We start from the raw sequence: 14,175 nt of genomic DNA, 5'->3' as shown, positions 1-14,175 counted from the left end.
AGTGCAAAAATGTGTTTTTCGCTCTTCAAAGTGTACCACCCAACCCCCACCCAGCTCCCTCCGGCAGTTGGCCCCGCCCTCCACCCCCAGGCCACGCCCCCTGCCCACCAGTGGCATCCCAAGTCCTGCTGCGGCTGCTTCTTTATTATTATTCTCTGCTGCAGCCACTGTTTGTACAGTTGCGTGAGTGGCGGGCTGGCTTCGCATCCTTTTCTCTGCGGCAAGCTCCTCTTGCCACTCTTTTCATGGCTTTCCGCGTTGATACCCTTCGCCGGAAAGGATCCTCCTATGGTTTTATTCAGATGCTGTGATAGGAACAACAGCTGCCGTTTCCCCAGTTATCCTTCTTTGTATTTTTGGTCATTTTAAATTAAGTTTTAATATTCATGCCACGCCACTCCCTACTTGCTGGCAATTTCAATTATACACAAGTCTGAGATACAGATACAGCTCAACGCATTAGCCAAGACTTAGCCCCCTGAGAGGCGGTGGAAATCGCATTACACAGCCAAAGCTGATTAGCCGCAAAGAAGGACACAGAAACCAGACACCAGACACCAGAATCCTGCCTCCTGCCTCCAGTCAGAGAAGGAACACAGACCGTATTGTTTTTTGATTCTTTGATGGTCTTATTCCTAGCCAAGAACAAATGCCCATCTAGTAAATTGTTCTCAAGATGATTGCTGGACTTAATCAGAGAGTCTCAGAGAGCAAGAGCAAATAAGTTGGGAAGCCACACCGAAGTAACTATTTATCTATCTATCTATCTATCTGTCGCATATCTTGGCATTAGTTTGTATGGACTTATCTTCGGGTGATAATTGATTTTAAAGGAATTAATTTATGCAGAACTCTGATGTACTGGGCCGCAAATGAGGCTCCAAAGAGCAGGCTCAGGGTCTGGGGTCTGGGGGACACTTGAAAACTTTTCAGGGAGAAACTTTAACACCAAAGTAACCGAAAAGTTCAAACAGAGCGAAAGATAGGGAAGAAGTAGGAAAGAGAGAAAGAGATAGAGAAGAAGTAAGACAGAGAGAAAGAGATAGGTAGGAAAGAGAGAAAGAGATAGAGGAGTGAAGAACTTTTTGGCGACATATTCCGGACAGGATGGACGGGCAGACACCATGTGTAGACAGGGTGTGATCCCTGGGCACCCCCAGCCCGAGGCAAAAGGTTAAGCGAAACGAACCCACACGGATGGGTGGCGGCCAGGGGTCAAGAGGGGGCGGGGCGTGTCTGCCCTGCAGGCCACAAACTGAAAAGTTTCTTAAGCAACTTTCCAACCAAAAATATGGAGAGAGAGAGAGAGAGAGAGGGAGAGAGAGGGAGAACCAGTCCAGGGACTGCGTAAATTTTCCAAGGCAAACAAACGAATTTGTGGAAAATTCTTTTGCCGTATTAAAATTTTTGTTTCCCGTTATCCTGTTATCCCTTCATCCCCCCCCCCCCACCGACACCACCGGCATTCACTCATTTTGTGGGTGTGTCTGTGGCCTCCTTTTTGGGGGGCGTGTCTGTCCGCATGCGGCTGGCTTTTTAGTGTCAAAAGCTGTCGCCCTCTCATGTCTTCCATGTCGCATAAGTGGCAGCCACATCTTCTCGGCAAGGGGCTGGGGCAGGGGCAGGGGCAGGTGGTGGCAACGAAAACCGAAAAAGGTGCAGATGTCGTCCTAAATGCTGGCAACGACAACAGCATGTTAATGACTCTGACCCCTTCTGCCAGAGGAACACGACTCGGAGATGGACCGACCCGTGGCCAAAAGGCTCCTCTGGGGTCTGGGCCCCAGGACGGTTCATGTCTTGCCTTGTCAGGGCTGCTTAAGTAATTGGCATACAAATTTACTCACTCACTTCCCCTTGCCCCTTTGCCCTTCGTCGTCTTACCCCGAGAGATCTCTCGTTAATGTCTCGCTCCTTGGGGCTCCTTGGGGGAAAGACTCGCATGTCTTTCCTGGAGTCTGTACATTAATTTCCAATCTGCCGGCATCCATGTTGCAACACTCAAATACAGATGTCTATCCTGCCCCTTCCAGTGCCACCAACAAGTGACTATCTAATTGAATGTCTGTGCGTGTCTGGGCATGCGGTTGCGTGTGGCAGATACAAATTATTCAAGTGCTTGTCCGGGATGTGCGAAGAGTGTATTGTAATCACTATTCGTGCCGGGGCACACCCTGATTTAGACATATCTTTTGGGGCTTCTAATAAGCCAGCTAATAGCCGAGGCTTTTATTTGTATTTCTCTGTTCAACATTTGGGGCGGCGAGTGAGACATCTGTATTTGACCGCTCCCCCCGCCCCCTCCGTTGCACCGAACAAAAGATACACCTAAATACAGATATTGGATGGAAGTTCCCGTCGATTGTTTGTACAAATTATTAACATTTCAGTGCGATTCTCAGTGTTGCTGTTGTTGCTAAGCAAATATTGATTTTAAGTCAAATAACACACGAGTTAAAGGCTGACAGACAGACAAACCAATGGATAATAAGGGGGGGCAGTAGGGGGGGATTTTCGGAGAAAATTCAAGTGAAAATCACCAAACAATTGATTGCAACAATTGATATTTAACAAGCCATCATCGAAAAGTCAGTTGTTTATTATTTTTGGAAATTAATAATGTCTGTGCACGCTCCCCCTCTCCCTCTCTCTCTCTGTCTCTCTCTAACAAAGTTTATTTGTTTTATATTGCAATTCAATTTACCAGAAAAATAACACAATAATAACACACGGAAATAATAGCAAAAGTAATTTTGTATTTTCGGAGCAAAATCTCATTCAAAAATATTTACAAACGATTCGGTAGAGAGAGGGGGGGGGGGGGGGGCGTTGCGTGGCGTGGGGTTCTCGCCAAAAGAACGGATGTGCGAATAATACAGTTTATTCCATTTTCAGTTTTAATTGACTTTTGTGTGAGGCCAAGTCAATAATTGAATGATTAGTTATGCAAATGCCAATGCCAAAGCATTCCAATGAACAATTCTGATTACTCTTCCTTCTCAGCATCGTTCTCTCTGTGTGTGGGATGCCATGCCAGGCCTAAGCACATGTTTCTCTGAGAGACACAATTTACAAGGTGATAATTTTTCCATGGCAGCGTTAAAACCAACAACAACGGATCGGAAAAGAACACAACAGAAACACACACAAAAAGCGAAGATCATTGGAAAAATAAACAGCAGCAGCAGCAGCGGCAGCGGCAGCAGAGGGGAGAGTGTAAGGGAGCAATGTTGCAACAGCTGCTGTGGCAGCCAAAACAAATAACTTTGATCCGACACTTATCCCCCGACTCCACCTCCATCCCCTCCTCCACCTCCATCCCCTGGATGCCCTGCACATCAGCAGGATATCAGCTGTGCTGCTTGTCAGAAAATTAATCAATTCCCGCCCGCGGCGATCGTGTTTATGTTGCGTCTGTTTCCCTGAGTGATGCGATCCCATTTCCACTTCCATTTCCTCCCTGGGGGTGATCTCTGGGGATCGGATCGATCGTTGTGCGTGTTGACATTTAATTGTCGGCCCAGGGACTCGCATGTCAAAATAAATAGATGAAAATTAGAGAAACTTATTGGAACGGCACAGCTTTCCCGCTCTCCCTCGTTCCTGCCATTACGATCTGGAATTCTATTGAGGTTATGGGTGAGAGGTGCCATTAGATGAGGGTTGGTGTATTTTTGGAACTACGCAATGGCCCGGCCCCCAAGACAAGACGAGCCAGAAGACCGATGAGAGACAGACAATTAATGCCAAAGCGTTTTTTGGTGCTGAAATTGAAATTTTATTGCTCTTCAAGGTGGTGGGGGAGGAGACTCAGAGGAGCAGAGCGATTTGTGTGTTTGACAACAGTTTTAGATGGGAATCTGTTGAAAGTTCTCCATTATGTGCCACTGGGTGGGGTAGGGGCTCCGATTGGATCGCTAGAGTTTCGGGGAGATATTGCCAGAGATAGGGGATCAATGGCCGGGTATTACTTCTACTCCAAACAATCTACTTCTTGCCCTTAAGACGATCATAAATGGTATCTGTAGGTGTATTCCTTTGATTCAGGCAATCGATACTCATTTTGATCTCTGGATGGAATCCTACCGATCTTCGCACTCCACTCGATCTGGAGATAATCGCGATAAGGCATTTTACCTAGGATGGGAGAACTTTACCAACGACTCACCACAAATCGGGATCGGGGCATGAATGCTGGGTAATCCTCTTGGTAGCCATTCCATCATTTATTATGGGCTGTAATCCAGGCGAGGTGCCACCAGTGGAGGAGGGCTAGGCACCCGCACACACTCGCTCAACAACAGAGTCCCTCTGCAGCTGTGGGGTACAAGTGTGTGTGTGTGTGTGTGTGTTGGTGTGTCTTCTGTGTGTATATATCGGATTGCACTATGCGTAAGCGTATTCCTCGCCTCGCCTCGCCACTCCGCTCCGCTCCACTCCTCTCCTGCTGACGTTTTTCCTTTTGCTGTTTTTGTTGCTTGTATTTCTGTTTGCTCCTTTTTCTGCGTATCGCGACGCGGGCACAACAAATTGAGTTAATCCAAGAAAACGGAATAATAAAGCGAGGCACCGAGCGAGACAGAGAGAGAAAGAGAGAGAGAGTGCGATGGAGAGATGAGACTCTGGCTCTGCCGCTTTATAAATGATGCCTCTCCGTGTTGCGTGCAAACGGTTGAGATTTACGTGGGGCGGAGAAGCAGCAGCATTAATGAAAGGAAGCAACGGGGTGGAGGTTGTTGGGTATGTGGGGTGTTAGGGCGGGGGGGGGGGGGGAACTCCAGTTGGCTTAAGCACAAGCTGCGGATGCGGATGCGGATGCAGGCGGAAGTTGTTTTCTCTACCTCCTGTCGCGCTCTTCTCTCCGTGCTCTCCACTTCCTCTTGCTTCCACTTCCTTCCTTCCGGTCCCTGCGCTTTCCAGCGCTTTCCTTCTGGCTTTCTTTTATTGCACTTCACCGAAAATTTCACTGCGCGCTTTTCTTGCTCTTTGCACCACGCAACGCAACGGCACTCCTTCCTCCTCCTTCCTGCTGTTATTTCTTTTCTTATTCTTATTCTTTTTCTTAATTTAATATTTACTTTGCACTTTGTTTAACTTTTACTCGAGCGCTTTTCTTTTCATTTTACTTTTCCAATTTAAATTCCACGCCGGAAAAGTTTTCCCTGACTGCGCGACTGCGGATCGTTGCGGGGGTGCACAGCGGGTGTGCAGAGGGTCTACAGAGAGTGGGAAAACTTTTTGCCGCTTTTCGCTTTACTCGGGTTCGGAAAGGTTAACGGTACCTTGCAATGGGGGCCGTTCGGAAGTTGGATGGTGGCACCGCACTGCACTGATACCGAAGGAACACCCAAACTACGACTCCTCCTCCTGCGCTTCGGTTCTTCTCTGGCTGGTGTCTCGGCTGAGGACGGGGGACGGTCGACGGTCGACGGGAGAATGCAATTTGCTTATGGAGATATTTGCACTTCTCTCCAACGCATGGGGGGGGGGGTTGGGGGAAAGTTGTTAAATTCTGCGGGCGCCCACACAATTTCCCACACACTTCAAGTGGCCGCCATAATTACGGCAATCGTGTAATCGCAATTGTGATTGTAACAGTAATTGTAATCCAATTCGCTTGGCCGCCGCTTCACGCCACGCCACGCCACACAAACAACAAACAACACCAATCACCGATCCACTCACACAACAAAACACTCGGACTCACTGGAATGACTCGCACACAAAATAACAGAGTCTCAAGCACCACGCGATATAACCGAATATTTATAACCGTTAATTGTCTGAAGCAGCAGCACTGGCAGAAGAGCGTTAACCAAAAACCGAAGACACGGCAATGGCGACGATTGTGAAAGGACTAAACGGGCGAACGGAACTCGGCAGACGAATCGACTCGAAAATGGGTAAGACGTCAGCACACACACTCGCACCAGAACTCAGCCTCACACTCACTCTGGCCTACGCTCTCTATCTCTCTATCTCTCTCTCTCTCTGCGAGCGCCTCACACTGAGAGGAGGGCAGGCAGCAAAATAGAGAGAGAGAGAGAGTACGTAAAAACGAGAGAACAACCGCCGCCCGTTGCTTAGAATATTTGAGCATGACTCTCACAGTAGGGTCAGGCGGCGGCGTCGGCGTGTGAGTGGCCCGAGCGAGAGAGAGCGCGCTAGAGAGCAGGCGAGTACGAGTGTGAGTGCGAGTGCGAGTGCATGGCAATTCGTGTGCATTCTTTTGCCTTCGCTCCACTCTCTGCTGCTCCCTCGCACTGCACTGCACTGCACTGCACTTTGGGGGTTGAATTGATATGTATTACCAGCATGACATGGCAGCTTGTCAGAAAGCGTTAGGGCTAGCGGCAGAGGGAGACGGAATGGCAGAGGTAGAGGTAGCGGCCGAGGCAAAGTCAGTCTCACAGCTAAATGGGAGAGAAGAGTAACGGACTCAAAATGGTGGCCACCACCACAACAACACAACATCGTTGAGGTCGCTCGCTCAATCGGTTCCTGCTGCTGCTCCAACATAGCTGTAAACAAAATTTGCGGTTCATGAGCTCAACGCCTTCGCAGCTGGAGTTGGAGCTGGAGTTGGAGTTGGAGCTGGAGCTGGAGCTGGAACTGCAGCTGCAGCGCCGTCGAAGGAGAGTTCAGGTGTCGCACAATGGAAAATATTGCTGCATACTTGTCAGGGCAGGAATGTGAGAGGCAGACAGAACGATGAGAGCTTAAGTTGAGTTAATTATTGCAAAACACAAAGACTACCCTATACAATACTGCAACGAAGGACCAGAGGGGGGATAGAGATAGAGTCTGTGCGTGAGAGAGCGATTGATGGATGGAAATGGAAGGAAATCGAAGAGGTAATGAAGTTATTGGGTTAGCACAGATTTGTCAGGTCTGGTTAGTTCTCGTTAAAAGCAAAAAAGGAAAGAAAGAGTTGATCGGTTTGGTTCTCTATTCAATATCCTTGCCCAGATCCCACCACGATCACCGATCGATCGTAATCCCAAAATTAAATTGATTGGAAATAAATTGAGCACAAATTGAGGTTTTAGGGGTCGCAATCAATACGATCTATGCCTCAGCCCTACCCTCCTCCACTCACAGCCCCGAGCAATGCCACAGTATAGGATTCTCATCTCTAATCTTATGCCCGATTCGAACAAAAGAGCCCGAAACTCGAACGGGTGTGGGGTAGAGTCCTGCACAAGCAGGACCTGAAGCCATTGCCGGATCCGGAGAGAACAATGGGGTGAAACGAAGCGCTGGGTAGATAAAAAACAACAACAACAACAACAACAAAAAAACACAACTGAAATACTCATGCATCCTTGCAGTGTGCTTCTGTGTGCGTGTGTGTGGCGGAACAAAAGCAAGCTTCACGATATCCTCGGATGAGCATTTGGCTGATGCTGCCTCTGCTTCTGTTGCCTTCCCTTCTGCTGCTCCTTCTACTTGCTGCTGGCATTGCGGTTCGCTTGTATGATGATGTTGGCAGTGTCGCTACCGCTGTTTCCATACCCTGCCCCAGAAGCACTGTGATTTTCGTCAGCAGTTTGATTCAAACTTTGATTCCGCTAATATCCACCTGCATATAGTGCTGCTTACGCCTTCGAATCTCGGGGGGTGGTGGCGGTTTGCGAATGTTCCAGCTAAATATAAAAGATCACAGTTCAAAGACCTACTGTACGAGTGCGGAAGGGTACTTGTTGTTTCGACTGGATCTCCTATATTGTTGCTGTTATTTCTGGTGCTGTTTATGTACCCACACACACACACACACACAAACGCAAGTACACACTCTCTCAAAAAGGGACGATTACGGCGATGACGATAACGATGTCGATGAGGCGGCGTCGGTGGCGCAGCGGGCATCGTTGAGAGCGAAGCGGAACAACTACGAGGACGAGTATGTGTGCACATTGGCACATTTAACAATGGCTGTGTGTGTGTTTGAATCCGTGTGAGTGAGTGTGTGCCAGGCAGGCGGGCGGGCAGGCAGGGCGGGCAGGCAGGGCGGGCAGGCAGGACGTGCAGTGAGGCGAAGCCGACTCAGCAGGCGATGCGTGTAAAAAGGATAATTTGTCAATATGTTCACTCGTTCCGGATTTGCACGGCCTTTTGCCGGCAGTTGGCATCATCATGGGATTGAATTGGGCTAGCACTTGGGTTTCGCCTGGGGTTGGGATTCCACAACGAGTCTGGGTATGGGTATGTGTGTGGGTATGGATGGGGGTGGGGTGGTGTACGTGTGGGCCACAAGGACCGCCCGCTCTGTTTGCTCCGGTTCGTCCCTTCGTTTCGTGCTCGGCTTGAACTCTCCTGCTCCTGCTCCTGCTCGTGCTCCTTCTGTGGCTGTCGCCCACACAAATTCTTTGTGCGACTCTGCCGCTTATTCAATTGCTCGCTCAGTCAACACGAACTCCACCCCCCCCCCCCTGCTCTTGGCCACAGTCAATCCCCCCCTGCTCTTTCCACTTCGCACTACTCCACATCCTGGCAATTTTCGGTTGGCTGCTTCCACCGTTCAGTTAGCAATGGTTAATAGGGCTCAGGAGCTGAAATTATTGCCTTGTTCAGTGCGAATGATTCTGATGGGTTCGACCAGGATATTGCCGTCACTCTGTTTGTGTGAGTCCACTTAGAGGGGAATGGGTGTGGGTCTATGAGGTATTGAGGCACGATAAACATTCGATGATTGGTATTCGCACGATAAATGCCAAAGCTGCAAATTTCCAAAGAGAAATTCCATTCTTTATGATCTTTTATCGATCTCTGTACACACATTCCACTGTCCAGGAAACAGGAAAACTTGTTCAAAACCAATTACAGTTCAAATCTCCTGTGTGGCCCATTCGCCCAAAAAGCAATCCGACTTTGGGGGCCAGTGGGTGCAACAATCAGGAAGGCCAAAGCCAAAGCCGAAGCCAAGCAAAGGAAAGTCATCGCCAAAACCAATAACAAAATAAACTCCGTGCAACACCAGACCCCAAAAACCTCAGAGCACCCCGTTCTCCCCTAGGAATACCACAAAAGCCCTCCGCAACCATCAGTACCGTTCTTAGTTCTCCGCCATTCATTCTCCCTGCGGACAGCCTCGAGACACTTCTGCTCCGCTGCCATCGTCGAGGACAAAACGCTGGCGATGAGATTTTAAAAGCCATTTAGAAAAACACCCTCAGACACAAAACAAATCCACAAAAATACCGACACGGATACCACAGGGCCAACACACACACACATACACGAGAGAGAGAGAGAGAGAGAGAGGGAGAGATAGAGAGAGCAGCACTCACTCACACCCAGAAAGTGGGAGAATAAGCGCAAAGCTTACACAAAAGTGGCGTTAAAAATGATGCGGAAACACGATGTTCGTCAGCGTCGACGGCGACGGCGACGGCGACGGCGACGAAGACAGAGGAAGAGCAAGAAAGAAGGAAAAAAAAGGGGGCCGGGGCGACAGAGAGAGGGAGAGAGAGAGAGGCCAAGAACAGTGTCGACAATGAGCCTTCGAGCGAAAACCGCTGCTAAAACTTCATGCTTAAATATTTTTCACACCACATAGCGACAAGTTTGTACAGGCAGAGAAAAAGGGAATGAGTAAAAGAGTGAGACAGAGAGAGAGAGAGACAAGAGCAGAGTAGAGTGCTTGCCAGAGAAGTGAGATGTGGATAACAACGCGGCCAAGTCTTCAGAATGGCACGAAACCCAACGGAAGTGCGAGGAATGCGCGGGTCGGAGAGAAGACCAAGTGACTGACTGGAGGACTCAAAGAGCGACAGTGAGAAGAGTCGAGATTGACGAGGGGTAAGGAGAGAATGGAGAGAATGTCCGTAAGTAGACGGCAAATGTCTAAATACCCTTTCGCTAGTGCCAAATGCCGGAGATTCCAATGGAGACCGCAACGAATGCGCTGAAAGCTCAAGCTGGAGCTGACGAGAGTGAGTGATTTTGGTAGCAGGACCCAGACCCCAGAGTCCACAGCCCAGAGTCCACAGCCCACAGCCCAGAGCAGGATCTGTTACTTGGAATGCTATACAGCGGCAGAGGAGAAACAAGAATACATCGTAATGAACATGTGCGTATGAATGCCGAGAAGGGAATGCAAATTAATGTTTCATTCGGATGGTAAGGAATGCAAGGAATTCTCATCCACTGAACAGAAATGACGGGCCCTCTCTAATGTGGCTGAGTGAATGATTCATTTAGGAAATAACTAAATGAGTGCGATGATTCAATTGAAATGTTTGAATGCCTGAAAGAGATACATGTACATGTCCTTAGATAGATTGCACTGTGAAAGCGATTTTCGAGCACTGATTAGTCGTATGAAGGCCATCAGAAAGAGTGGCCCCATTCAGAGTAGAGTATTCAATATACTCACTGCTGTGGAGTGTAGGAGGACAAACCAATGGAGGGAAACCAAACCCAAATCTAAACCGAAACACAATTGCTGGAAATTAAAAGGAAAACTTTAATCATACCCGCGGGCAGTCACACAGCAGCCAGCCAGCCAGCCGGATGGGGCCCCGTTTGGGGCATGCGGCATGGGGCATGCGGCATGGGGTATTGGGACTGTGTAAGAATCTTAGAGTCCGTTTGCAACTGTCTGAAAATACAACGAAACTTCTGCAAGTTTCCGGTCGTATGTACAATATTCCGTGCTCATTTCCGCAGCCATTTCCTTCGGCCCACACACACAAAAGGGAGTCGGTCCTGCCAAGTCCTGCCAAGTCCTGCCAGCAGTCGCCAGTCCGTTCCGGGCCAAAGTCCACCCAAAGGCAAAACTCTCAGACAATTGTTGTTCTTGGGCGGCGCTCGAAACTTGCAATCGCAACTTGGCTTGGGCTCTGGCTCTGCCTCCAAGTCGGGATCTGTGGGGTGTGGGCCATACATATGTAGCGATTACTTCCTCCCCCCCACCCCACCCCTTGCCTTAACAAAGTGCAAACAAGTCCCTGTACCTTATAGTTGCATTTTGGAAAAACTTTTTCCGCTTCCTCTCTCCCACTCTCTGCCCCCCCTCCTTGCCATTGAAAGACATCGTAAGAGCAGGCGGCAGGAGAGGCGCAGCCGGAGATGAATTTTTGAATGTTATCAGGATGCTGCTGCGGTCGCCTGTCCTTGTCGGTGTGTCCCTGTGTATAGCTGGTGGGTTGTGTGCACAGGCAGTCAATCAATACGTCAGTTCAGGGCTCATCAAAAATTCCAATCACAAATTGGCAGAGAGCCGACCGTAGCGGACTCCACCACGCATACCATCCATCCTCTGTGCGGCTGTGAGGCGGAAGCCAAGTCAAGCGCAGGCCCAAGAGCAGGATCCCTCACCCACACACACCCACACACACTCACACACGCACACACATCCATGCACCCACTCACTTGAGTGACCCGCTGGACCACGGAGGTCGGAGGTGGGACGGACGGGTCAAAAGGGGTGGCTGAAGTGGTCTGGGCGTAGGCAATAATGGCATTTAAATGCAGGGTCACGTATCAATTTACTTGGTTATTAGTTACGAGCATAACCTGGTCGGGCAGGTCCTGGGTCCTGGGTCCTGGCCCCCGTTTCGACTCCTTGGTCACTGGCCAACCCAACTCTCTCTCTCCCCATCTCTCTCTCTGTCCTAGTCTGTCTCTTTCCTCTGTCTCTTCCTCTCTCGCACTCTCTGCCTGTCTGTGTGCATCCCATTTGATATGCCCACTTGGTCGGGGCCGAGCGACCCGCACTCGCCCACTTGCCCTCCAACCCGATGAGCAAATCCGAGCTGAGCTCTTAGTTTGTTGCTCTTTTCGAACGCTTTGCCTGCGCTCATAACGGATACGGCTTTGTGCTAAACTGACAGCACAACCCCCTAACCCCTGACCCCTGACCCCTAACCTGTGCCCCTGCCCCTGCTGCAGCCACACGGACTCGGACTCGGACTCGGAGCCGGAGCCGGAAAGAGGGACCAGGACGAGGAGCAGGACTGGTGCAGGAACAGCTTTTACCACATTCGGAATGACTCGAAAACTTTTTCACTTTTCAAGTTCTCGCTCCTCTGACGGCACTTCGCCTCGTTTCGTATCGCTTCGTGCCACTCCTCTCTGTGGCGCCTAGCGCCCCAGCCCGCTCTCTCTCTCTCTCTCTCTCTCTCTCTCTCTCTCTCTCTCAGTACCTCCTGTATCTACTGTATGCATGTGTACGTATACCCCATCGGTTGGCCTATCTCCGTGCTCCCACTGGTTGCACTTTCGTGCACTCAAGAAGGAGCCACCACAAAATCTTTCTGCCGAACCAGAACCCGAACCATGGCGCCCGTCGTTTCTTTTGGTTGCAGCTGAGAGAGACACCGACAGAGAGCCAAAGCTCTGTGGCAGATCTAGGGGGCAGAGGGCCTATGTGCCTATGTGCCTAGGTGGCAGGCAGGCAGCGAACTCTGGGCAATGCAACATCGCTATACAGGCGATACAAGCTGCGATACACAGATACTCTCGCATCTGCACTGAGCGAAACGATCGAGCAAGAAGTTGAAAAAGTTGATGGGGAAAAAACTCAATCGTTTCAGAACTATTTTGCCAGACAGTACATATTCGAAAATAAAAAGGAATTCAAGTTGAATGTCTCTCTTTTGAGTAGTGGGTGTTTTTCTCAGTGTACTGGATACAAACCCAAAAACCCAGCCACAGCAAAAAAAAAAGCAGAGCAAACTGTGTGTGCCTACGATTCGTGGGTTCACCCAACTACATCGATAGCTCGATGCAATGGCAATGGGAGCTTTTGGTGCACTCTCCACACAGCCTTCGAGGGGATGCAAACAACGCACACACACACCCACACACACACACACACTGTGGCACACCTATGTATATACCATACAAAAACACCATACAGGGGGGGGTGGGGGAGAGAGGAGCCCCATTTCGGGGTGGGCGCAAATGTACTGCGCCGCCACAACAAATCCCTAAACAAGCAACAACCAACATTGCACAACTCAACTTCCGTCGTCGACACCAACATCGATGGCGGAAGAGCCGACACACGGTTCGTCCTGGTCCTGCCACTGCCCCTCCCCCTCCGCTCTCCCGATCCTGTGACTCCTCCACTTGGGGCTCTGAATGCGACTCGTGCTGCTGCTGCTGCTGCTGCTGCATTCTGCATATAGAGCGGAATTTCCGGTCTAACCTCACAGCGCCCAAGCGGAAATACAAGCGGATTAGCTTTTAGATTTATATACTAACAAACACCGACTAGACAGGTTGGGGGGGGGGGACGAGAGAGAGACACACACACACACACACACACACACAAAGGAAAAGGGGAGTTGGAAACTCCACTGTCCGCAGAGGGAGAAAAAGCTTCATTCTGTTACATGGCTCGGAGAGTTTTTGCGTGCCAGCAACACATTTCACTACGAAAGATGAAAGATAGATAGAGAGAGAAGGGGCAAGATAGAGACAGAGAGGTAAACAGGCAGAGGGAGAGAGGAGAGAGTGACAGGAAGAGTATTGGAGGAGACCCAGTGCTCTTCGCATCCTAGATTCTCATTGTTTTTGTTGCTGTTGTTGCTGCTGGCGTTGCATTTTAGTGTTTCCTGCTCGAAGTTCAAATGTGAGAATATTTTCCATCGATGGAACCCACCATCCACCACCCCTCCGCCCACCACTCCTCCAACATGCCTTTGGTCCTTGCTTTACTGGTTTTTAGTGTTCATTTTTCAGATGCCAACAACTTTGGGTTATTTCCCAACTAATAGAGCTTGCTATTCCAGCCCCAAGCCATCAACACGAGTTGGGCTTGGGCAAAATCCTAGACAAAAACAATTTCATGCCACATTTTTACTTGGGCCCAAAGTCTTACCAATTAGCCTTGGTAACTGTTAGCCTGGGAGTTACAATTTCAAGGGAGAATCCCAATTCGAATTTTGTTTTGCTGATTGATTGATTACGGAGCAAGAATTCCAACATCATTTGTGGGACTCGCATTTGCTGGGGCAAATGATTTTTGGAGCCAGTTGTTGGAAATGTTTTTCGGTTCACATTTCAATTTGGAACATCAGGAATTTAAGAATAGTTCAGGATCTTTTTTTGTGCGTAACTCCTGTAAAGCAACTCAATTTCTAAAGAATGTTTGCTTCATCAGTTCCCAGAAAATCCCTTTAATTAATGTTTTTTGGCAATTTTTTCATTCCCAAGAGCCGATCA

At 49.3% G+C, this 14,175-nt stretch overlaps 1 protein-coding gene across 7 annotated transcripts in view; it reads right to left on the bottom strand.

Moving 5' to 3' along the window:
- Positions 1-14,175, bottom strand: part of LOC108158827 (protein enabled homolog) — a 72,247-nt gene that overhangs the window by 14,519 nt on the left and 43,553 nt on the right. The window contains exon 1 of one of the 7 annotated variants that reach the window (XM_017291529.2): positions 4,169-5,878. The exons of the other annotated variants lie outside the window; for them this stretch is intronic. Within the exon in view, the coding sequence (XP_017147018.1) occupies positions 4,169-4,226 (58 nt within the window). The 5' untranslated portion in view covers positions 4,227-5,878. Of the gene's footprint in view, positions 1-4,168; positions 5,879-14,175 lie in introns of those variants that run through there. 7 annotated transcript variants of the gene reach the window in all.

This window comes from Drosophila miranda, chromosome 3 (genome assembly GCF_003369915.1).
Source record: "Drosophila miranda strain MSH22 chromosome 3, D.miranda_PacBio2.1, whole genome shotgun sequence".
NCBI lineage: Eukaryota > Metazoa > Arthropoda > Insecta > Diptera > Drosophilidae > Drosophila > Drosophila miranda.
Note: the sequence above shows the minus strand (reverse complement) of the source record. Positions and strands in the feature narration are given on the sequence as shown.